General features: G+C 34.9%; 1 protein-coding gene and 2 long non-coding RNA genes across 3 annotated transcripts in view; all 3 read left to right on the top strand.

Annotated features, from left to right (window-relative positions):
• Positions 1–11,387, top strand: part of LOC109064874 (protein NLRC5-like) — a 203,928-nt gene extending 192,541 nt beyond the window's left edge. Inside the window, exons 17-19 of the mRNA XM_042748361.1 lie at positions 220–393; positions 546–597; positions 11,265–11,387. Coding sequence (XP_042604295.1) covers positions 220–393; positions 546–597; positions 11,265–11,387 — 349 coding nt within the window. The remainder of the gene's footprint in view (positions 1–219; positions 394–545; positions 598–11,264) is intronic.
• A 322-nt stretch (positions 11,388–11,709) lies between these two features.
• On the top strand, positions 11,710–12,682 carry LOC122141283. The gene is made up of 3 exons (XR_006157662.1): positions 11,710–11,819; positions 12,128–12,238; positions 12,487–12,682. It is a non-coding gene; the product is annotated as an uncharacterized LOC122141283 (long non-coding RNA).
• Positions 12,683–21,381: 8,699 nt separating this feature from the next.
• Positions 21,382–24,397, top strand: LOC122141284. The gene is made up of 3 exons (XR_006157663.1): positions 21,382–21,434; positions 23,973–24,146; positions 24,327–24,397. It is a non-coding gene; the product is annotated as an uncharacterized LOC122141284 (long non-coding RNA).
• Positions 24,398–24,872: the final 475 nt, after the last annotated feature.

Raw genomic sequence — 24,872 nt, 5'->3', positions numbered from 1 at the left:
ACCCCTAAGCAGTGATATAGCTCATAATTTTCCAAGTGTATGATACAGCTTTCATTTTTCAGGCCAACCATATATTCATGGGGGAAAAAATCAGTTTGAATAAAGAAAGCAATAACTTTCCCATAGTATCCTTTCAAATGTTAAAGTTGCCACAGTCATTGCATGTGCCACAATTTGAACCACAATGTTCATTTTAATTGTTGTTTTTATTTTCTGTAGAATTTCAGACTGCAGTATCACTGAAGAAGGTTATAAAGCTCTGGCTTCAGCTCTGAGATCAAACCCTTCACACCTGATAGAGCTGGATCTCACAGGAAATGATCCTGGACAAACAGGAGTGAAGCAGCTCAATGATTTACTACAGGATACAAGCTATCAACTGAAGACCTTGAGGTGAGAGAAATATTATTTCAGTAAAAAAAATCATCAAAGTAAATTCAGTATAGACCATTTCAAACTTACAGAACAATTCAGTGCTTTTTTTTTCATTATACCACTTTCAGCAGAAAACTGAATTGAATCCTGCTTCATCTTCTCTTCTGCAGGTTTTTGGGTCCTGCAGCAGATGAAGCCTGTCAGTATGTGACAGGGGTGTGGGTAAAAACCCCGTTACTCCTGAGAGAACTGAATCTGAGTGAACATGAACTAGGAGACACACGAGTGAATCAGATCTCTGCTCTACTGCAGGATAAACACTGTAAACTCAACACACTGATGTGAGTATTTCACAATATTTAAAATGTTACTTTAATTTTAATAGTGATGTTACTGTAGTTAATAATACTATTTCCTTTTAGTTTTGAGTTAACATTTTGTGTGTGTGTGTGTGAACACAGAACCACAATAAAGTGATGTACTGAAATTAAACAAGCTTCTGAGTTCTGTGGAAAAGGAGTTTCATCAGGCTTTACACAGCTGACTTAGCAAGACAATAATTATTTCAGTTAAGTCAGTAATTACTTGAGTTATTGTAGAGGGAGAAAACGGATTGTAAATGTGCAGCAGTTTATTCTGAGAGATACTTGTGATGCTGAAATCTGAGCTTCAGGAAAACAAAATTATGGTGAAAGTTTTAGTAAAAAATTTTAGTTGTGTCTTTGTCAGTTTTCAGTTGGACTTCATTCTTTCAGAAATTTTTTTTAAAAATTACTATACTAAAGCAAAAACACTGCAAAGTTACGGTTTACCAACATTGTGTCACAGTCTCTAGTTTCTTTGCCTTTTGGTTTTCTTGTTCTTGTTTGCCTGTGTTCCTGAGTTAGTTTCCTTGGTTGTTAATTAGTTCTTCACACACTTTCTGTTCCATCACCTGTCTGTTTAAGCCCTGAGTTTTCCTTTGTTCTTTTTTAATCTGATTATGTTTATGTCTAGTGTTTGTGCTACTTCTCCTGTAATCAACTGTTTGTTCCCTATGGATTTATCTTTATTAAAAAGACTCTTTTTTTAATCCTTTTTATTAGCACTTTATTAGCACAAAAACGCGTTACAAATTGTGTCGTGACAATAAACCTTCAGATGGAGAGAATCTTTTAAAATATATTGAGAAAAAGTAGTTTGAAAGAGATGAAGAACAAGTATAAATGAAGTGCAACACGTGTGTTTGCCCTCTTGAAGTGGCACACACACAAATCCGTAAATTTAGTTTATCATAGATCTGATCCATTGTCCTTCTCTCTCTGTCTTCAGTCTGCGTGGATGCAGTATTACAGAGAAACAGTGTCTCATCCTGACTTCAGCTCTGTGTTCAAACCTTTCACACCTGAGAAAACTGGACCTAAGTGGAAATCAAATAAAAAACACAGGAGTGAATCACTTATGTGAAATATTGAAGAATTCACACTGTAACCTGGAGAGATTGAGGTCAGTAACTTTCACATACAAGAACTGAAATGTTCAAAATTATTTCAGTTTAAACCAGAACACTTCATAATAAATATCTTGTGAAGAGCAGTGTATGTGTGTGAAATAATTCATTATAAAAATTTATTTTGTGATCTTGTTAAAGTAATATCACTCATTGTCCGTTTGCTTCTTTCTAGTCTGAATGACTGTGGCATTACAGATGTTGCTTGTTTGGCTCAGTCTTTGTCTGAAACAAAAGCAGCACAGTTTCTAAAAGAGCTTGATATGAGAAACAATAACATAGGAATCTCAAAGCAGCAGCTCAGAGACATGCTACTAGACTCAAACTGTAAACTTGTGGTGAGTAAATGACCCTTGCGGTATAAAAGAGAGCTTTATTTACCACTGATATGTGGAAGTCTTCTATCCACTTATATCTTCTAAAATCATTTAGCTTTATTGAAACAATGGGCTTGGGTTAGAGCAAACCAGTTAAATAGATGTAGATTGATTTTAGAGAAAAACAAAAATCAGTGCAGATTCCAGCTTCAGCTCACAGCCATCCAGCATCACATGATCTTTTTGGTGAGATGTCTCTAAACTGTAATTCATATATGACAACACTTAAAAACCAACAGCTATTATGAATTCAGTGTTTATACACACATTCATTTATTTGAGAGTAAATGGAAACAGCTTCAAATAGCATTGTGTTTTAACAATGTGAAGTTTATTATAATAACTAAACGTGTTACGGTTTAAAATAATTACTAATTCATACAGCTGACACAAACAATGCAGCATTGTTAGAAACATATGATACTGAATGATGAATGTTGGTTTAGTGTTCATACAAATAATAATTTTTTTTTGTTTACAGGTGAACTAGAGGAAGGAGAAGAGCTTGTACAAGTGTATATATATTTTACATTATATCTGTCTTACATTATATTTACACTGAACCATTTATTATTTTAATCTCATAACGTCAGTTATATGTCTCTGTAAATGCACAAATGGGGGAAGTCGTGGCCTAGTGGTTAGAGAGTTTGACTCCTAACCCTAAGGTGGTGGGTTCGAGTCTTGGGCCGGCAATACCATGACTGAGGTGCCCTTGAGCAAGGCACTGAACCCCCAACTGCTCCCCGGGCGCCGCAGCATAAATGGCTGCCCACTGCTCTGGGTGTGTGTTCATGGTGTGTGTGTGTTCACTGCTGTGTGCACTTTGGATGGGTTAAATGCAGAGCACCAATACTGAGTATGGGTCACCATACTTGGCTGTATGTCACTTCACCACACCACCTCAGCTCACATCATATATTGTCTCAGTTATGTGAAGAAACATCAAGAGTTTCATTGTGTTTAATACATTGTACATGAGAAAATCACGCTTTGAGGTGTAAGAGGTGTGTATGGAGTCTCTCCTCCTCCACCAGCCCGGACTAACTAAGTTTTAATGTTTCCAGTCTTCCATGTTTGAAGTTCTTGCTTTCTCCTGAACTGGTCCAGGTAATTTAATGCATTTTGTTTAATGATTGCAATCTCCTCTTTTGCTGTTGTCTTGTATAATATGCACTTGCATATTGTAAATATATAGTTAAGAACTTACTCTCTCTTTTTTTTTTTCTTTAAAAGCTAAGGTAGTTCACTAGACAGCTGTCGGCTTGAAACTTAAAAGTGGAAACCATATGAGTGGACTTAAAGAGATAGTTCACCCAGAAATGAAAATAGTCATCATTTACTCACCATGTGGTCTAATGCCATATGCCCTTCTTTATTTTTTGAACCACAAAAAGATAAAAAAAAAATTGCCCTGAATGTGCTTGTCTATCCCTTATGCGCTGTTCATTTGGGGTGGACGCTCAGGCTGTTTGGGGTCCCAGAGACCCCAGGCAACAAATGCAATATATATATATATATATATATATATATATATATATATATATATATATATATATATATATGGTTTGAAACATTATATATATATATATATATATATATATATATATATATATATATATATATATATATACATATACAGTGGGTACGGAAAGTATTCAGACCCCCTTAAATTTTTCACTCTTTGTTATATTGCAGCCATTTGCTAAATTCATTTAAGTACATTTTTTTCCTCATTAATGTACATACAGCACCCCATATTGACAGAAAAACACAGAATTCTTGACATTTTTGCACATTTATTAAAAAAAAACTGAAATATCACATGGTCCTAAGTATTCAGACCCTTTGTTGTGCCACACTCATATATTTAACTCAGGTGCTGTCCATTTCTTCTAATCATCCTTGAGATGGTTCTAAACCTTCATTTGAGTCCAGCTGTATTTGATTATACTGATTGGACTTGATTAGGAAAGCCACACACCTGTCTATATAAGACCTTACAGCTCACAGTGCATGTCAGAGCAAATGAGAATCATGAGGTCAAAGGAACTGCCTGAAGAGCTCAGAGACAGAATTGTGGCAAGGCACAGGTCTGGCCAAGGTTACAAAAACATTTCTGCTGCACTTAAGGTTCCTAAGAGCACAGTGGCCTCTGTAATCCTTAAATAGAAGACGTTTGGGATGACCAGAACCCTTCCTAGAGCTGGCCGTCCGGCCAAACTGAGCTATTGGCGGAAAAGAGCCTTGGTGAGAGAGGTAAAGAAGAACCCAAAGATCACTGTGGCTGAGCTCCAGAGATGCAGTCTGGAGATGGGAGAAATTTGTAGAAAGTCAACCATCACTGCAGCCCTCCACCAGTCGGGGCTTTATGGTAGACTGGCCCGACGGAAGCCTCTCCTCAGTGCAAGACACATGAAAGCCTGCATGGAGTTTGCTAAAAAACACCTGAAGGTGATTCTCTGGTCTGATGAGACCAAGATATAACTTTTTGGCCTTAATTCTAAGCGGTATGTGTGCAGAAAACCAGGCACTGCTCCTCACCTGTCCAATACAGTCCCAACAGTGAAGCATGGTGGTGGCAGCGTCATGCTGTGGGGGTGTTTTTCAGCTGCAGGGACAGTAATGACTGGTTGCAATCGAGGGAAAAGATGAATCTCTTTGCCAAGTACAGGGATATCCTGGACTGAAAACCTTCTCCAGAGTGCTCAGGAACTCAGACTGGGCAGAAGGTTCACCTTCCTCACAAGACAATGACCCTAAGCACACAGCTAAAATACAATAAGGAGTGGCTTTCACAACAACTCCGTGACTGTTCTTGAATGGCCCAGCCAGAGCCCTGACTTAAACCCAATTGGAGCATCTCTGGAGAGACCTGAAAATGGCTGTCCACCAACGTTTACCATCCAATCTGACAGAACTGGAGAGGGATCTGCATGGAGGAATGGCAGAGGATCCCCAAATCCAGGTGTGAAAAACTTGTTGCATCTTTCCCAAAAAGACTCATGGCTGTATTAGATCAAAAGGGTGCTTCTACTAAATACTGAGTAAAGGGTCTGAATACTTAGGACCATGTGATATTTCAGTTTTTCATTTTTAATAAATCTGAAAAAAATGTCAACAATTCTGTGTTTTTCTGTCAATATGGGGTGCTGTGTGTACATTAATGAGGAAAAACTGGGAAAGACCCACATTCCTATGAATGAGAGACATAACATGGCCAATGTGCCATAATTTAATGACAAATTGTTTCCATCTATTTGAAAATAAACACTTAAAAAAAAAAAAAAAAAAAAAAAAATACAGCCATCAGATGGCTCTAGAGCATTGCGCAATGGCTCATTTTCCAAGTTTTTTATTTAGATTTATGTTAAGAGATTATAAAATCATTACTGTAATAATATAAAATGACGTTTTTATTTTGGTACTGAAACATAGTTTTTACAGTTATGACACATAATTACAGTCAAACCTGCATGTGGTGTTATATGTGTGTATTAGTGTGGATATGTGTGTATGTGTGTGTGTTTGCATTTATTCTTCATCATGGATGTGCCGTGGTGTCTCCATCATTTCTGTGTGTTCTTCATTGTAGCTGATTTTTATTTGACAAACTATGTAAGAGAGAGCCACTCATGTCTTGTCAATTTGTCATTTCTTCTGAGTGGGTTTTTATGGGTTTGGGGTCTTGTGTGTTTTTCCTCCATGGATGTGCTGTGGTGTCACCCCTTCAGTTTTTGTGTGTTGTCTGCATTGTAACTGCATTTTTTTGACAAATGATGTAACAAAAAAATCTATATTTTATAGTCTCTCATTGATGTCTATGGGTGATTTTTGGTGGGTGTGGCGGGGGTAGTAGTTGTTCTTTGTTGTAGTGTTGTGGAGTTGTTGCCACTTCTTTTTCGTGTATTTTGTGGTCTGCATTGTGGTGGATTTAAGACCCCAAACAGTGCCTAAGGGGTATAATGGCGGTGTATGGCGTTCAACATCAAGCTTTTTAAACTTTAAAATATCATTTGGGTTTGGGTTAAGACTGTCAATGTTGTAGATGGTTTGGAAATAAATTAAAGAATGTAAACGTTTTTTTGTGTGTGTGTGTGTGTATATATATATATATATATATATATATATATATATATATATATATATATATATATACACACACACACACTACACACACATATATATATATATATATATATATATATATATATATATATTAGAAAATGACTGGAATTATGTAGAGCCCTTTGAAGCTCCATTGAAGTCCATTATATGGAGAAAAATCTTGGAATATTTTCCTCAAAAACCTTCATTTCTTTTTGATTGAAGAATGAAAGACATGGATGTCTTGGGTGACATGGGGGTGTTTAATGAACAGGACACTTTTATTCTGGAAGTGAACTAATTCTTTAAATTAGCCTGCTTTAATGTACAGGCTATTTTACAAGCTTTTTTATTTATTTTTTAAAATGATTACGGACACATACAGGTTGGAGAAGGATTAGACCTTCAAATGAGACAAATTTGCTTTAATGAAACTATGTGATATTGAATTACAGCTGTTGGTTTAGTGTTAATACAAATGGTCTTTTTTATATATACAGGTTCGTCTGAGAACAGATGGGTACAGTAAGCAGGAGTCTGGCTTTTTAGTATAAAGTCTTCATCAATCATGTAGTGGACTGTAGGATTGTAACACTTAAAACACCCCTTCCACTCAACAGTGTGGACAGTTTCATTTCAATGCGATCAGGTTTATGTGGACAAACAGGCCATTTCCACCTAGTATTAGCATGCATTTCAAATGTGTCTCTGTTCAAACTGCTTCGAGACTCTCCCTTCTTGTTTCTTCCTGCTCTACATCACTTTTGCAGCAGTACTAAGTGCAGTGTGTTGATAGTGCAGTAATACTTAATGTTCATATATTTAATAATCCTCCTTGTTGTATTTATAGTGTAAAGGGGAAATTTCACCTGGTGTGCCAAGGTAATTCATAACTGGATACTAATGCTTTAAAATTTAATATGTATTGATATGGAATGCATTAATATGTAAATAAATACTTTTTACTAAGTTTTATGCACAGATGCAGCATTGACCTTAAACATTTGGTACAAGACCTGCATGCGATTGAGCATTTAGTGAATTTTTCTGGAGACTAAAGGCTAAGAATTTTTAACTTCACATTGTTGTATCTATTATTTAGTGTGCTGAGTGGAATACCCATAATTCCTTGCACTTTAATATTTTAAGTGTGGTGTTTGGTCAAAGCTGAAGCATGAGATCCTGTTTGAGCTTTAAGTAATATTGTGATTGCTTTATTGTGAAGTTGTGGTTTTTGCTTTCACTTTGTTGAAGTTTCTAATTGTTTTTGTGTGTGTTCATGATGCTTAACTGTAATCTCTCTATGTTCATTAAACATGTTCATGACAATTACAAGGGAAATATTCTGCCTCAAATGATTCTCCTCTCAGGACTGAGTGTTGCTAGTCAAACTGAGCTCAACAGTGTGAAGTTGTTTATACTAAATTAATAGTCACTATACTAAAGTCACAAATACATATATTCATTTTGTTCATATACATATTTTAGACTGATGATTTTGAAGACTGTAATTAATGACAAAAAATATGAGATCCTCTCATTATTTATAATTTTATTAAATGGTCAAATGTTATAGTAATTATATAAATAGATGAATCTGTACTGTATAATCTGTCGATTTAACAATTCTCAATTATGACTGTAATTTTTATATTAAAAGATGCACATATATGAAACAGGTCAAGTAATTATCTACTCAGAATAGACTGTGATATTGAATATGTTGAGTGGCTTCTCTGTTCTGCTGCTGTTACTTCAGAAAGTCCAGAGTCTCTAGTTCTGATGTTTGTGATGATTGTTTTTTTTTTTTCTTTTTCTCTGTCCTTTAACTCCAGTGTGTAGAGAGACAGAATCTCTCTCAGTCAATGATACTGACTTCACTTCATCGGAAACACCTAATAAAAGGAACAGTTTTAATTTGTCTATCTCTGTCAGTAACCGATTAAGGTTAAGGTTGGTGAATTTTTTAACAGACTTTTAATCAGTGTGTTGAGGTGCTGGGAAGGTTTTGGGGATCTTTTGGTTTTGTTATGTCTTGATTTTTGTTCAGACTTGTGCTTTTATTTTGAAGTCTTTGGTCTCCTGCCCTGTGCTTTCTGTAAACGCAGACTCTTACTGCATGAAAAGACAGTACAGAAAGCAAATGAACTGAAAAATTGTTAAATCTAATTGGTTTTAATTTTTTAATTTTTATTTTTTACACACTAAAAGACTAAAACTTTTTACATTAAATGTTAAAATGTATGTATATGCATTGTGGTGAAAGAACAAGCGGTGCCATCTTAAATATAAAATAAAACAAGATTCATTGCTATAGACATTGTTTACTTTTATCTACAATGTATAATGTAATTTATTAGCTAAATAATTAAGTTGCTGTTTTGTCAAAGTCTTTTTCAAATGCGTTGAGGATTAAATCCCATTTTTTTCTGATTTACAAAAATTCTATAGGCAAAGCAAGTTTATTTATATGGTACATTTCATACACACATTCGCTTTTCGTAAAAGTTCATAAAATAAAATAGCATAAAAATAATTCAAATAAAAAATACAAAGTAGGAAAAAAAATAACAAAAAGAAGAATTAAAATGTACAAATGTATTCAAAAGTATAAAGAGATACAGTGCACCAGGATGCCGAAAACAAATGGTTTGTGGAAATGAACTGAAAGTGTTCAAAACAAACAGGCTAAACAACTCATCACTGAGAATAAGAAAAAAAAGTTACTGTAATCAACTGATCTATTGTTTCTAGACAGCGCTGTTTCCATGTCCCAAATGGACACTTTATTACTCCCTTTTTTCCCCTAATGACCCGCCCGGTCAACCCTGTTTATACTAGAGCTAGGCTTTTCTCAAGAGCGATCAGAAATTATAAGTGCTTCACAGAAGTCTGGATTCCTCTATCTTTTTTAAACAAGATTGTTACATGGCAAGTAAGTTTTAACTTTAACTAGTTATTTGGGTTTTTTAAATAAATTTGAACTTACAATATTGCAGATATTTTGTAGATATGTTTTATTCCTGTCTCGCGAAGAATAACACACGGTACTGTAAATATATCACCAAGTGTCAAGTCGTCGGACACTGGACAATCATCACGTAAACACGGTACAAATGTGTAAGGAGCCACTTGCTGTATACAAGCTGGGTAAATAGGTGTTTTTTGGTATGAGTTTGTCCTATGGTCAAGTTAACATTGGTTGGCCGCATATCACGCGACAAGAGATTATCAGGCAAATTGTTGAAAAAACATGTTTCAGAAATACAGTGACACCCATAAAGATATTCTGGTATTTGTGGAGGTTGTCCGGAAGGAACAGTGACACCCATAAAGATAGTAAAAGTATAGTTTGACATTTTGAATATAGGGCAGTGCATCCAAACTCTGAGGGGTTTAAAGAGACAAGGGAATCGTTGTTGGTGCAAGAGTGTCAAAGACATTATTCAATATAATCTGTGCATTATAAATGTTTTTTTGTATAAATGTTTAAATGTTTTGTGTGCTATAAATGTTTAAAATGTTTGTTCGTATTACCTACAAACACATAAGACTCAATGCTAAAGAAATAATTTTAATTTACTTTTTGTTTATATTGTGCAATATGCTTACTTTCAATGGTTTGACTCTTGGTGGGATCTTGTTATATTTTGTCAGGCAGTCTTTCTATCAAACTCAGTATACATGAGTGAATGATTCCGTTTTCTAGAAATTCTCGAGAATTACGTAATTAAGGATTTTGTAATAAAAAAGCAGAGAGACTTAATGGAGTGAAGAAAATTAATCAAGGTAAATTCATAAAATATTTTTCTAATGGTTTGTAAAAACGAGACAGAACATGTTACAGACAAACACAGAATTTTTGTTCTTATTTCAGAGGTTGTTACTCTGAACAGACAAAGCTGCCAGAAAATACTTTACATTTTGGAGATGAATGTATTTCTGAAAGATTTATTTTTTTATGATGTTGTTTTGTGGTTATGTGGCATAGAAAGTATCTTCTCCTGCCATGTCATTCATAGTAACACATTGGTCATCCCCAGATCATACTGAATGGCTGATTGTCTTCACAAATCAATGCTTTACTGTATGCACTGGCATTTTTACTGCAGTATGTCAGAAGAGTGAGGAAAGGACTGTCCATCTAAGATGGAGTCTCCCCAGAGGGAAGAGAGGTAAGACTGTTTCTTTGTCTTCATTTAATTATTTCAAACTCTACTTTCTGTGAAGAACAAAACCTTGTCAACAAAGAGTGTTTAGTACATGATGTATTTTACATTTGGAAATACTGTTGCAAATTGCCCAAAAAGTATTGTATGTACTTATGGTTTAAAAAATGAAAGAAGAAGAAATAAAATTTATGTATGACAAACAGAGCTTTATAGATGTGTCACAGTTAACGTACTTCATAATTATAATGAATGTGCCCCTGCACACTACAGACACTACAAATGACTAAATATTAACATAAAAAATACTAGGAAAAACTAGACAATATACGTTTAAAATTTAAAGTGTTGAAATCGAAAAAAAAGAAAAAACTATCCTTAGCCTGTAAACATTTTCAGCCGTTCATTCACTGCATGGAGTTCAAGTCAGTTTTGCTGATATAACTAGTTGCTTTAACTTATTTATGGTATTTTTGTTGGTACTAATTCAATGCACATATGGATTCATTGTCGTAAAGTTTTAGAATCACAGGTGCTTTTACAGGAAAGTGTGGTGTGTAGGGGTGAGGAACCAGCTTCATCCTATTGTGTGTAAAGGAAAAGGTTAGTTTAACCATGATTTCATTGCCGCGCCCATCTGCCTCAGTTTATGATGAAGTCTCAGATTGCAGAATATAGCTTCTGTTAAAGTTCTAAGTGTGGTGCTAAAATTTTTCATATTGAGATTCATTTTTTCTCTCTGCTCAGAAGCCATCAGTAAGACATCTGGGCTCACAGCGTGTTCAGCCTCTGTGTCTCTTAAGAGTGACGGGTCACTTAATCCCCTCCACCACAAAACTTTTAAGTGAGAAAAACACCATCATCACCTAACAAAGGTATTTCATGTGTTTTACATTATAGTGTTACATTAGCTCCACTGTGGTGTACAAGCATGTATGTAAACTTAATAAAAACAATAAATCATAGAATAAATGAAATCTAGAGCATCTGAGCTTTTCCACAATACAATTACACAGGTAGCCACTGGGGGACATAAATTCACCATGGAACATACATCAGGCAACTGAACATTCATACATGAGAAGGACAAATGCACAGCCATAGTGGATTAAATTGCACTAAATCTCTTAAAATGAGACTGAAGCAGCTCCTGTAATAAAGTGTTTTCTTTCTCTCTCTGTTCTGTGTCATTAGTGTAAGATTAGGCTCACATGTGTTCAGCTCTGTGTCTGTGAAGAGTGACCATTCAAAAACGGATATACCCAACTTCAGTGAGAAAACTCCAACATCACCTACCAAAAGGTTTTTTATATGTGTTTGAATTATGAATTTTGTTAACTGTGATAAAAATTACAAAATAAACACAACTCTGAAAGTGTGGCATGGCTTTCATTCTTCCTCTTTAATGATTGTAATGTTTCTGCCTGCCTCCATTTGCAGCTTACCATATACCAACTTATTTCATATTTTTCATATTTTTCTTTGTGACAACTCACTGGTGCTAAAATAGAGAGCTTCATGAACCTTTAATGACCTCAGTCTGAACGTATTCATATGAGATCGAAGAACCTAATAAAGTGTTTTTTTCTCGCTGTTCTTTGTGTCATTAGTGTAAGATCAGACTCTCATGTGTTCAGCTCTGTGTCTGTGAAGAGTGACTGTTCAAAAGATTTTCAGCCACCAAACATCAGTGAGGAAACACCATCATCACCTACCAAAAGGTATTTCACGTGTCTCTTGTTGTTGATCACACAGACTGTTAAAAAATAAATCTTTGACAATATTTCACAACTACATTTCACATCAACCCTTTTTCTTTACTGATGAATGCTGGGTAGGAATAAAATACTGGTTTGATTGGTTGATGGTTTGACCCAAATGATGAAGACAGCTGTGAACCTGTTAGATTCCATGTGTTCTTTCATTCATTCTTTCTTTCTTTCTTTCTTTCTTTTTTGGTGTGATTTAGTTATAAAGGACAGAAGACCACAATAAATATTGGAGCAGAATTTACACGGTGGCAAACATTAAAAGCACAGAAGGGATTGAAGAGTGATGTAGAACTGGCAACTTTTCTTCTCAACAGGTGTGGACACAATATACCACACTTTACCTTGCACTGTTAAATTAACAACATAAGCTACCATGCCATAATTTGTAATTAATTTTTGCAAGAGAGTAAGCCATAACATTTAATTGGGCTTTTGCACATTTGCTGCTTTGAATAAAAAAATATAAAAAAACACTGATTTCAATATACCTTTTTATACTATTTCCAGCATGCCATTTATCTGCTTTTTCCAAAGGATATTTTTTGATATATCAATATATTGTCTAGAAACACACCATTTTTATTTTTATTTACTGTAAACAATATATTGTCTAGTTTGTTGGTCTTTTCTGTTGTACGGAGTTAAATGAATGTGACTTAACAGACAGAAGCTGTTCAGCTCTGGCTCCAGTTCTTGATAATGAGCTCCAATCTAGAAAGAAGAGCTCAGCATAGAACCGTAATAACCTGCGGAAGGACTCAGGGTAAAGAAGCTGCATTGGACTGAAAAGTACAAATTGTAAATTAGAGATATTGAGGTACATTATAAGACCACAGGCAACAAGTGTAATTTGTTTTACATATTCTTTACAAGATGTGTTAATATAATGTATTGAAATACTGTCAATTAAGTTCATGTAAAGTCTAATAACTAATGCTCCTGTGAAAGACATGTAGGGTAGTGTTTACCAACCCTGTTTCTGAAGATAGATAATGAGGGAGTGTCTCAACAAAAATCTGAACACATATGGTCACTAAAGATTTATTTGAAATGCACATTAATACCAGTTGGTAACATAGGTCATATTAGTATGTGTTAATTGTGGTACAGACTGAACGACTTTTTTTGGGGGCCCTTCAGGAGCATGTATTGTACATTTTCTACATTTTAGAATCTATACACATTGACAAGCTGTTTATTTTTAGGCTCAGTAAGTGTGTGATCTAACAGGGAAAATCTGTTCAGCTCTGGCTTCAGTTCTCCGTTCAGACTCCAGCAGTCTAAAGGAACTTGATCTGAGCAATAATAATCTGCAAGATTCAGGAGTGAAGCTACTCTCTCTGGGTGGACTGAAAGAGAACTGTAAACTGGAAAAACTCAGGTGAGTTGATGTGTAACATATTGAAGGTCTCTAGGACTTTTGTTTGCCTTATGTTCCAGCTTCGGGCTGCACAGTGTGATATAAGAAAAGCTGCACATGCTAAGAACAAATCAGTCTGTGTGGTGAATAAATTTACTACAGTAGCATGTAAATGTGCGATACAATTTTTGCAATGTGAATGAGCCTGTTTACAACCTGTTATCCAACACAGATCATTTAACCACTGGATTTCACCCAAAGTAAGTTTTCAATTTTTTTGTGTTTTGAGGTGTTTTCATATCAGAGAATGAGGTAGAATACATATTGTTTCGTAGTGATTCTATACAGTGATAAAGGCCTATGTTGATTAGCATTGCATTAAATATATGCTTGATTCTTATAAATAACCTGCAAGATGGATGATGAACATGGATAAACCATATATTGTGTCACAATTGTATGTTCTTTTTTCTTGTTAAAACTGAATCAGTTAAAAGTCTCCATCTGTGTGTTTTAATTCAGCTGCAGCTGAGGAAGGCTGAAATGCCTTTGTCAGTTTTATGTTTTCCTGCAACATCATAAGTAAGAGTACTTGAGTGAGTCTCACTTGTGGAGTTATTTTGCATAAAGGTTCCCTCTACAGATTCCAGTATGAATAAAACAGACATTAAATTACACATATTTACTCACTAATGCTCCTAACTTACATGTTTTGGGTATAAATATGAAAAAATATATCTTCTTTCTAAAAGAATCCTCCTCTGGGGATGCACAGTATTTCCTTAGGACAAAAATAAGTTACTGTTAGATTTGATTTATTTTTTATTTTATTTTTTAATCTTACTAATTAAATTTTATAACAAACCTTACACTGTCATTATTTATAGTTATAGAACCCCTGCATGTGACAGGTCACCCTGCAGTTTTCTGATAAATCTAATGCTGCTAATAATTAAATAGCCTTATATTCATATTACTGATACACTGCTTTAGGATAGATTATAATGAAATATTATTACAATATTAATATTTCTCATTTAGTTTATTGTTATTTTCTAGCATAATAATAATCATAATTATGATTATCACATTGATATAGGAAACAGTTTGGATCAAATTGTGCAGCCCTATAAACTAGCACAACTAACCTGCTGTTATTTATTTATAATTTTTTTTCCAAATGTTAAAAGGTTTGTGTTTCTTATTAAATTTGATTTTGTGTGCCATGTATGAACAATACTCACATGCTCATTTAAATGATAAACTGCACTGCCTGTTTTCAGAGATGGTAACAGATGTTTTATTCTTGTGCTGTAATTGTGTGGCCTTTGGTACGTGCAAGTTTCATCCTCTATAGCAACAGTGCTCGTGAAAAGTGAACATACAGCCTCTATTCCAGTTATGAGTTTCTGTTTGAAAATATATATTTATTTTTTATTTAATTGATTTATTTTATAATCGTTTATTGCTGAATGTTACATTTTTAATACATGTTCTAGACTCCCTCTGAGTGTACGTAACAGAAGAAGGTTATAAAGCACTGGCTTCAGCTCTGAGATTAAATCCTTCACACCTGATAGAGCTGGATCTCACAGGAAATGATCCTGGACAATCAGGAGTGAAGGAGCTCAGTGATTTTTACTAAGCATGATCCAAAACTGTCAACTGCAGACACTAAGGTGAGACATGTCGCAAATGATGCAAAGTATCTGATATATAGGCAATTTGTAAAATATTTAATTAATACTGTTTCTTAAAGTATATTAAAGCTTATATTTAAATTCTCTTTCCAGGTTTTGGGCCTCTGTCAGTAGATGAAGCTTCGTCATATGTGACAGGAATTGTGGGTAAAAACCTGTTACCCTGAGAGAACTGGAATCTGAGGAACGTGGAACTAGGAGACACACGAGTGAACTGCACTGCTCTACTGCAGGATAAACACTGTAAACTCAACACACTGATGTGAGTATATTTTTACATTTATTATGGTATTACTTAAAGTATCTTCAAGATATCATTATAATTAATACTTCTCATTGATCACTGAATGTTGGCATCAAGTATTTTGTGTTTGTACCCTCTCATGTTCATCATTTTAGGCTACGTGATTGTGGTCTAACAGAGGAAAGCTGTTCAGCTCTCGCTACAGTCCTAAGATCAAACCCCAGTCTGAAAGAACTTGACATGAGCAACAATAATCTACAGGATTCAGGAGTGAAGAAACTCCAGAATGGACTAGAAAATATAAAATGCACACTGGAAAAACTTGGGTATGTAAATTAAATTTAAATATTCTAATCCAAAAACCATTTTATTTGGTTCATATTTAAAATGACTCTAGTAGACCAAATAGAAAGGTAAGATGCTGCTTAGGTCAGCACTATGAATTAGTTGTTTTTTTGTTCACTAACCCGAAAGAGGTGCAAAAAAAGTTCTAATCTTGACTTTTACAAAAAGCAAATATGTATTTTAACATATTTATAATATTTTTATAATAATAAAACAGAGCATTTTAATAATATTATTATATAAAAGTATATTTTATTATTATTATCATTATTATTAGTATTGTTAGACACATCTTTTTCTGCAACATTTCAGGATGGCAGTTATGAAGATGGTTATAAAGCTCTGGCTTCCGCTCTGAGATCCACCCTTCACCAACTGACAGAGCTGGATCTCAGAGGAAATGATCCCGGACCATCAGGAGTGAAGCAGAGCTATATGATTTACTACGGATCCAAACTGTAAAACTGAAGACACTGAGGTGAGTGATATTAAAATAATGAAGTCCATAATTTGACTTTGCTGAAGAGTATTAAAGTATTAGATCACTTCCAAAATAAAAATGGTCGATAATATATCACCCCCATGTCATCCAAGATAGGCATGTCTTTCTTTATTCAGTCGCAAGAAATTAAATTTTTTGGAGGAAAACATTCCAGGTTTTTCTCATTTAATGGGAACTTAAATGGTTCCCAATGGTTTGACCTTTCAAAATGCAGTTTCAGTGCAGTTTCAAAGGGCTCTAAGTGATCCATCCAAGGATTAAGCGACTTACTAGCAAAACGATCGTCATTTCTTAAAAAAATAACTATTTATATACTTTTTAACCACAACTGCTCATCTACACCATCTCTGACGATGCACATGCACATCGGTCATACAGGCGTATCACGTTGGAAAAGTCACATGTGGTTAGTTCTTGTTTGTGTACTTCGAAATCATCTTCAAAATCTCTATATTGTTATTACCTATTTTGTAAAAGAACATATATTTTCTTTGCACGCTTGCGCATTTCATGTTGTGAGTGATTATGTACTGCATGAGGTTGAGCTAGGCAGATAAGTGTCTTCTCTGTCTCACTCTATGTCTTAGGTACAAACCCTTCTTGGATTCTGTGATTCTATCCCAATTCTGACACATAGGTAATGTTACGTCATCAAATGAAATGTTTTACTTGGATTAAAGAGGTAACATTAAATTGTATATAGAAATAAGACAGGAAATGAGTGGAAGGAAACACACTGATGCGAAACTGAATACAGAAAAGATTTATTGCCCTAAGGAATAGGTAAACAAACAGACAAAGGGAAAAGAAGGGAAGTTAAAGTGGCCTTTAAATTCTTAAAACAAATAAAAGAAATAAACCCAATAAATCCCAATAAACCCCTAAACTGTTAAGAAAATGAACAGAAAAAGGTCTTCAATGCAAACGTGTCTAACTACATGAATTACAAAATCAAAGCAACAAAACAATTGCACACAAATAAACTAGTGTGTCTAATACATCAAATATCCCTCACGGCAGGTATGTAGGTCACGTGGATTTTACTAAACTTTTCCAACTCTTCCATGTCTTCCAAACCAGCGTGAGCTGACAGCATATCAGATCACAGTGGCATAGCCAGCCGCTAAAAAACCCAAGAGCCGTGAACACAAACACACACATTCAACGAAAGTGCACAAAACAATACACACAAAACGCCACACACTTCTTCCGCTTGGATCGCTCTCTCCTCTTTTCTTTTGAACTCGGAACGAGAGCATGATTGGTGAAGGAAACATTTTGTCATGGCCTAACTAATGATTACTCACAGCACAGATAGCCAACAGAATCCAAGAAAGGCGATACCTAAGAGCATGAGAGTGAGAACAGAGAAGAGAGTAAGAAATAAATAACATATGTACAGCACAAAAGGTCAAATAACATTTGTGGTTAAAAAATTATATAAATTAGTTTGTTTTTTTCTTAAAAAAATTGATTGTTTTGCTAGATAAGAGCCTTATTCCTCAGCTGAGATTGTATAGAATACCTTTGAAACTACCCATTTAGACGCTGCGGATTTGGAAGTTCAAACCATTATGCACTATAAAAGTCCCACTTTTATGGAGAAAAAATCCTGTAATATTTTCTTCAAAAACCTTAATTTCTTTGCAGCTGAAGCCAGAAAGATATGCACATTGCTGAATGACATATGGGGAGAGGTAAATTATCAGGATTTTTTATTTTGGAAGTGAACTAATCCTTTAAACTATGAAAAAGTTTTTTTTTTTTTTTTTTTTTAAAGCTTTGAAATTATTAAAGGCTCTGTCACAAGCATTTGAAAACAATTCATAATATGGCAGGTAATGTCAATGTACTTCTCCTCTGCAGGTTTTTGGGTCCTTGCTTGGTGATGTAGCTTCCGTCTGTATGTGACTGGAATTGTGGGTAAAAAAAAACCTCATACCCTGAGAGAACTGAATTTGAGGAACATGAACTAGAGACACACAAGTGAATCAGATCGCTGCACTACTGCAGGATAAACACTGTACACTCAAGACACTTCCAGTGAGTATTATTATTAATTTATTATTACATATTTAAAGCATCTTAAAGAAAATCAAATTACCAAAACAAAATAATTATCAGAACCCACTAAAATGTTGGCATCAAGTACTTTGTGTTTGTAAATGTCCCACTCATGTTCATCATTTTAGGCCGCGTAAGTGTGGTCTGACAGAGGAAAGCTGCTTAGTTCCTCACAGTCCTGAGATCAAACTCCAGTCTGAAAGAACTTGACATGAGCAACAATAATCTGCAGGATTTAGGAGTGAAGAAACTTGATTTTGAAAATACAAAACTGCACACTGCAGAAACTCCAGTGTGAGTGATTTAAGTCATAGTGTTAAACACCCTTTTTAATGCTAGAAAACTAAAGAAAGGGTAAAGATTTTTCTTCTTTAACAGAATTGTGTTTTTTTTTTTTTTACAATTTAAAAATAATTTCTCTCAACACAGTGTCAAGTTTTATATATGTTTCAATTGTATTATGTAAGACATTTTAATTTGAACTTTTTCTGTAGACTCTCTCTGCAGTATCACTGAAGAAGGTTATAAAGCTCTGTCTTCAGCTCTGAGATCAAACCCTTCACACCTGGATAGAGCTGGATCTCACAGGAAATGATCCTGACAATCAGGAGTGAAGGGAGCTCATTGATTTACTACAGAAATGAACATTATCAATTGAAAACTATCAGGTGATTAAACCTCACATTTTTTTAACTTATTGAAAGACATGAAGTCCAATGTACTGTATGAAACTAGATAAATGGCTCAAATTGTCCACTGTGAACTGGAATGACAGGAAGAGGGAATTTACAGACTCTCAATACAAAGAATTTCAACACAATCACACCACTGAATTTAATTAAAAAAAGTTTCATGGAAAAATAATAATTGCTTTAATAATTTTAAAACAAGTACATTCTACTGTAGAAATGCACAATACATAAAATTAAGATGAAATTGTATATAAATATACTTTTTTAACATAACATAACAAAACAAACATAATTAAAAAAAAAAATCATTTCTTTAGGTTTTCTGAAAAGTCCCTGTTGCACAGGAAGCATGTGGAGTATCTCACTAAAGTTCTGGTAAAAAGTCCATTACTTCTGACAGAACTGGATCTGAGTGAAGATAAATTAGGAGATCTGGATAGCGAGAAATTATCTGCTCTTTTGATGGACTCTCATAGCAAAGTGGAGAAAATGAAGTGAGTGAACATGATTTTTATATATTATATCTTCTGTTTATTCAGTGTAAAAAAAAAAACCTGTTGGTCACGTGTGATCAGATGTGAAGATCTGTTGATCTGATGTGTGTTGAATGTGTGCTGAATAATAAATAATGCTGTTTTTGTGTTTAGGCTGAATAGTGTGAGCTGACAGAGAAAAGCTGTTCAGTTCTAGCTACTGTTCTCTCCTCCAAAACCATCCTGAAAGAGCTGAACCTGAACAACAGCCGGTGTGCTGGACTCAGGAGTCAAAAGAGATCTGTGAGGACTGAAGGAGAATCCTGTGTGTGAGGCTGAAGATACTCAAAGTGAGTACATTTTACCAACAGCTACACTTAACACCACAGCAATCCAGGGAATATTATATATTCATTCAGTCTGCTCAAAAAATGGCACTTTGCATTGTGATTATGTCTTTAACTCTAGTGTGATTTAGTCAATTTATGATTCAGACTATTGTACAGTTATTAATTTGATCCACAGCGTTAGCGAATTTAATGAATGTTTTTATTTTCTGTAGACTTTCAGACTGCAGTATAACAGAAGAAGGTTATAAAGCTCTGGCTTCAGCTCTGAGATCAAACCCTTCACACCTGACAGAGCTGGATCTCACAGGAAATGATCCTGGACATTTAGGAGTGAAGCAGCTCTATGATTTACTACAGGATCCAAACTGTCAACTGAAGACACTGAAGTGAGTGTTCTTGATATAATAAAGTGCAATAGAACTAATATAACTAAAACTAGTAGTAGTAGTCAGTTGTCATGAGGATTAGTAATTGATTTTCAATAAAATTAAGCTTTTATTTTGACAACTTAATTGTTTTATACCACCAATGTTAAAAAATAGAAAAATAGAAATTTGCAGCAAAATAGTATACATGGGAACAAGATGGATGTTCTGGCACAATTCTTTTATTTTCCCCCTGATCTTACAAAGCCCTCTGAGAGCCATGTTGTCCTCAGGCATTAAAGATGCACAGAAAGCACTCACCTCAGTGATGCCAATTTAGCAATTTTTGTTGCTAGATTTCACAACTTTTTTATTTTTTATTTTTTACATTTTTTAAAAAGCACTAGCAACAAAATTAGTTTCTTTTAATTGTATTCATCATCTTTTAGCAACTTTTGAAAAGTTGCTAACTCAAATACAGTGCATGCATTGTCACCCTTAATGGCATGATTTTTCACTCCAATTCTCTCTGTCACACACTCCCAGTCACACAAGATATGGACCGCGTTCTGACTGAAAGAGTGCATTGTGTGTGAAATCATCTGCGGTGGAGGCTCAGCTGACTTCAACTGCAATAACATACATTCGAGACAAACTTATTTTGAAATCACTTAGGATTGTTACTCTGTTTCCAAAGAAATAGTTTTAAGACTGCAATGTGAGGCTTATCATTTAAAATATAATTTTTATCATAAAACCTGGTTTTGTCAAAATGTTGATCACACAGAAACTTTTGAAATGATTACTGGTCCTTTTCACATACTTTCACAAAAAGTCATTATATGGCCGGTAATGTCCTTGTACTGGTTCTGTCTGCAGGTTTTTGAGTCCTGCTGCAGATGAAGCCTGTCAGTATGTGACAGGAATTGTGAGTAAAAACCCGTTACTCCTGAGAGAACTGAATCTGAGTGAACATGAACTAGGAGACACACGAGTGAATCAGATCTCTGCTCTACTGCAGGATAAACACTGTAAACTCAACACACTGATGTGAGTATTTTGTTTATTATGGCATATTTAAGCAGTTATACTGGGGTGTTTTGGCTTCACTTTTCTATAGTGGAAGGAAGTGGAGACACGTCATCCATCTTTTTATTTTATTGTTATTATTATTTTTTTTTTTTTACAGTTTATAGGTGTGTCCCAATTCTCATACTTACAGTGTGCACTATTCCACTGTATGTTAACTCTGAAAAAGAAAAATCCAAAAAGAATAAGTGCATTTTAAATACCCAGATGATATACTTAAAGGGTTCCTCCACCCCAAAATGAAAATTTTGTCATTATTCATTCTTACCCCCAATCTTGTTCCAAACCCGTAAAACTTTGTTCATCTTCAAACACAATTTAAGATATTTTTGGATGAAAACTGGGAGGGCTGTGACTGTCCCATAGACTGAAAAGTAAGTTACACTGTCAAAGTCTAGAAAGTATGAAAGACATCGTCAGAATAGTCCATCTGCCATCAGTGGTTCAACCGTAACGTTATGAAGCGACGAGAATACATTTGTAAGCGAAAAAAAAAAAAAAAAAATAGTGACTTTATTCAACAATTCCTTTGTCAGCAGTCTTCTCTGTGTCTCTCCATATCACTGTATGCTGTGTATGCTCTTCTGTATCAGCCGTGCAACAAGGATGCTCTACACGGTTGAGTGGACAGTGCATAACTATGGATTACTTTGGTTACTTTGGAAATGCAATAGGTTACAGATTACAAGTTATCTTATTTAAAATGTTGGAAGTTAGGGTAACTATTTAAATGACTCTATTAATATAACTGATTACATTTGGTTACGTTTAGATTACTTTTTTATATTTCTAATGAATGTGTTCAAATGTTAACTATGAAAATTATCCAAATTAGATTGTTCATCTATATCTTTATTATTATAGTTGTGATGTGGTTCTTTTTAAATTTAAAATGATATTATGAACTTCATCTTTATGCATATAGTTATTGTTCTTGTTGTGAAAAGGGCCTTAATGTTTCTGCCAGATATGAAGTATATGTTTTTTCTTCTCTGATCAAAGAAAAAACAAATAAAATGCATTCTAACATTTTTTGGTAAAAAATTTTCTTCTGTGTAATGAAATTGATTACTATTTAAAATATGTTTTTTGTAGACTGTCAGACTGCAGCATCACTGAAGAGGGTTATAAAGCTCTGTCTTCAGCTCTGAGATCAAACCCTTCACACCCTGATAGAGCTGGATCTCACAGGAAATGATCCTGGACAATCAGGGGGTGGTGGTTGTTATAGGAGGTGATGATGGTGGATAATGGGTGGTGGAGCTGCTTGTTTGTTTTATGGATGATTATTGTTGTATACTAAAACTATACTTTCTAAGTTGAATAGTTGCAAACTAGAATTGAATCCTGCTTCATCTTTTCTTCTGCACGGGTTTTGGGTCCTGCAGCAGATGAAACCTGTCAGTATGTGACAGGGAATTGTGGGTAAAAACCCGTTACTCCTGAGAGAGCTGAATCTGAGTAACCATGAACTAGAAGACACAAACATGAAGCGGCTCGCTGCTCTACTGCAGGATAAACACTGTACTCTCCAACACACTACTGACGTGAGCATTTTACATGCTTTCTAAAATGTTACGTACTTTTAATAGTAATGTTACAGTAGTTGATAATACTATTTTTCTCTTTTTACCTGAATTAGAGACACAATAAAAATTATGTATTTAAAATAGAATTACTTTCTACCCAGAGCTCTATGGAAATGAGTGACTTATTTTTAGTTGGCTAAACAAATGTAAAAAAAAATATTTTCAGTTGTCCAACAAATATTTCCAGTTACTCCTAGAACTAGCAGTTCTCAATTCCAGTCCTCTTTACCCCTACTCTACTCATTTTTGCATGTCTCTCTTATAAAGCTAGATGTTTGTTTTTATTAGAACATAAGTTGCCCTACTTGAAGTGGACATCACAGGATATTCCGTCATGATTCCTAGTTCGAAGTGAACCCGATATGTTACATTCAGAGTGCATTTTAAGTGTGCGAGGCGGTGAATTTAAATTGTATTTATTTACAGAGTATATATGATGTCACACGCAGTGTGAAGGCGTTAGCATGCAGCGCATATCCAATGAATGAATGTTCCAAAGTGAGGAGTCAAACTTCAGCAGATTTCCCCTGCTCAGGGGTAGAAAGTAATGAACTTACCGTGTACAGGGACCATGTCAATGTGAACACCCGTTCATACATGGAGACTCACTTCTAAAGAGCTGATTATCTGAATCAGGTGTGTTAACAAAGAGAGACGTGCAAAATATGCAGAGCTGGGGTGCGCGAGGACTGGAATTGAGAACTGCTGCTCTAGAGGAAGAAAACAGTTTGTAGAATTACAGTAAGAATATTCACAAGAAAAGTACATTTTATGATGCTGAATTCTAGGCTGCATTAATTTATAAAGTGCTTTTCAAGTGGAAAAACTACTGTCATGGGACTCAAACTTTTAACTTTATTGGGTCATCATAGATCTGATTCATTGTTTTTTTTTCTCTTTCTGTCTTCAGTCTGTGTGGATGCAGTATTACAGAGAAACAGTGTCTCATCCTGACTTCAGCTCTGAAATCAAACCCATCACACCTGAGAAAACTGGACCTCAGTGAGAATAAACTACAAAACAGAGGACTGAAGATCTTATGTGACGTACTGAAGGAGTCACACTGTAAACTGGAGAGACTGAGGTGAGGAACATTCATGAGTTCACATATTTGTGAAAAGGTCTTCAAATTATTTGTGTTTTATTTTTTATTTATTTTTTTTTTTGGTGATATGGTGAAATAAAAATGATCTCTCTTCCTTTGTTTATTTTTTTGTTATGAAGTTTGCTTCTCTCTTATTTTCTGCTCTCTTTCTCAATGCAGGTTAAGATACTGTGATATGACAAATGAAGGTTGCTCTGCTCTGACTTCAGCTTTGAAATCAAACCCATCAAGGCCGCAAGAGAGAGCTGGACCTGCGTGGGGAAATCACTGGGTTGAAAACTGTGTTCTGGTGGGAGCAAATTCAAACTTACTGGCGTTAGTAACAGTTTACTGTTTAGGTAAGGCAGAGACAAGCACAGCTCATGACATCATTTATAGCAGCATTCTGGAATGTTCAGATCACCCTTTATATTAGGTGTTTAACATTTTGAGTCATTCAGGTCTAGACTAGTGGGTCATTAAAGAGAGTCACACATTGTCCAAAGAGCAAGTTTAATATATGTTAAGGCTATGCAGTCCTATGTCATCCAGACAAAATGTCCTGCAAACAAACTCTTCAAATGAGTGTGAGCTTGGTCTTTATCCAGAGTGCAAACATTCATCCTGTTCCGGCATACAGTCTTACAGAGCCTCACGTGTGTCCTAATGATTAATGGCAATCTATGAGCAACTTAGCTCATACCTGAGAAAACTGGACTGCAGTGA

The sequence above is a fragment of the Cyprinus carpio genome, chromosome B21 (assembly GCF_018340385.1).
Source record: "Cyprinus carpio isolate SPL01 chromosome B21, ASM1834038v1, whole genome shotgun sequence".
In the NCBI taxonomy this organism is placed as follows: domain Eukaryota; kingdom Metazoa; phylum Chordata; class Actinopteri; order Cypriniformes; family Cyprinidae; genus Cyprinus; species Cyprinus carpio.
This window is presented reverse-complemented; position numbering and strand designations above follow the sequence as displayed.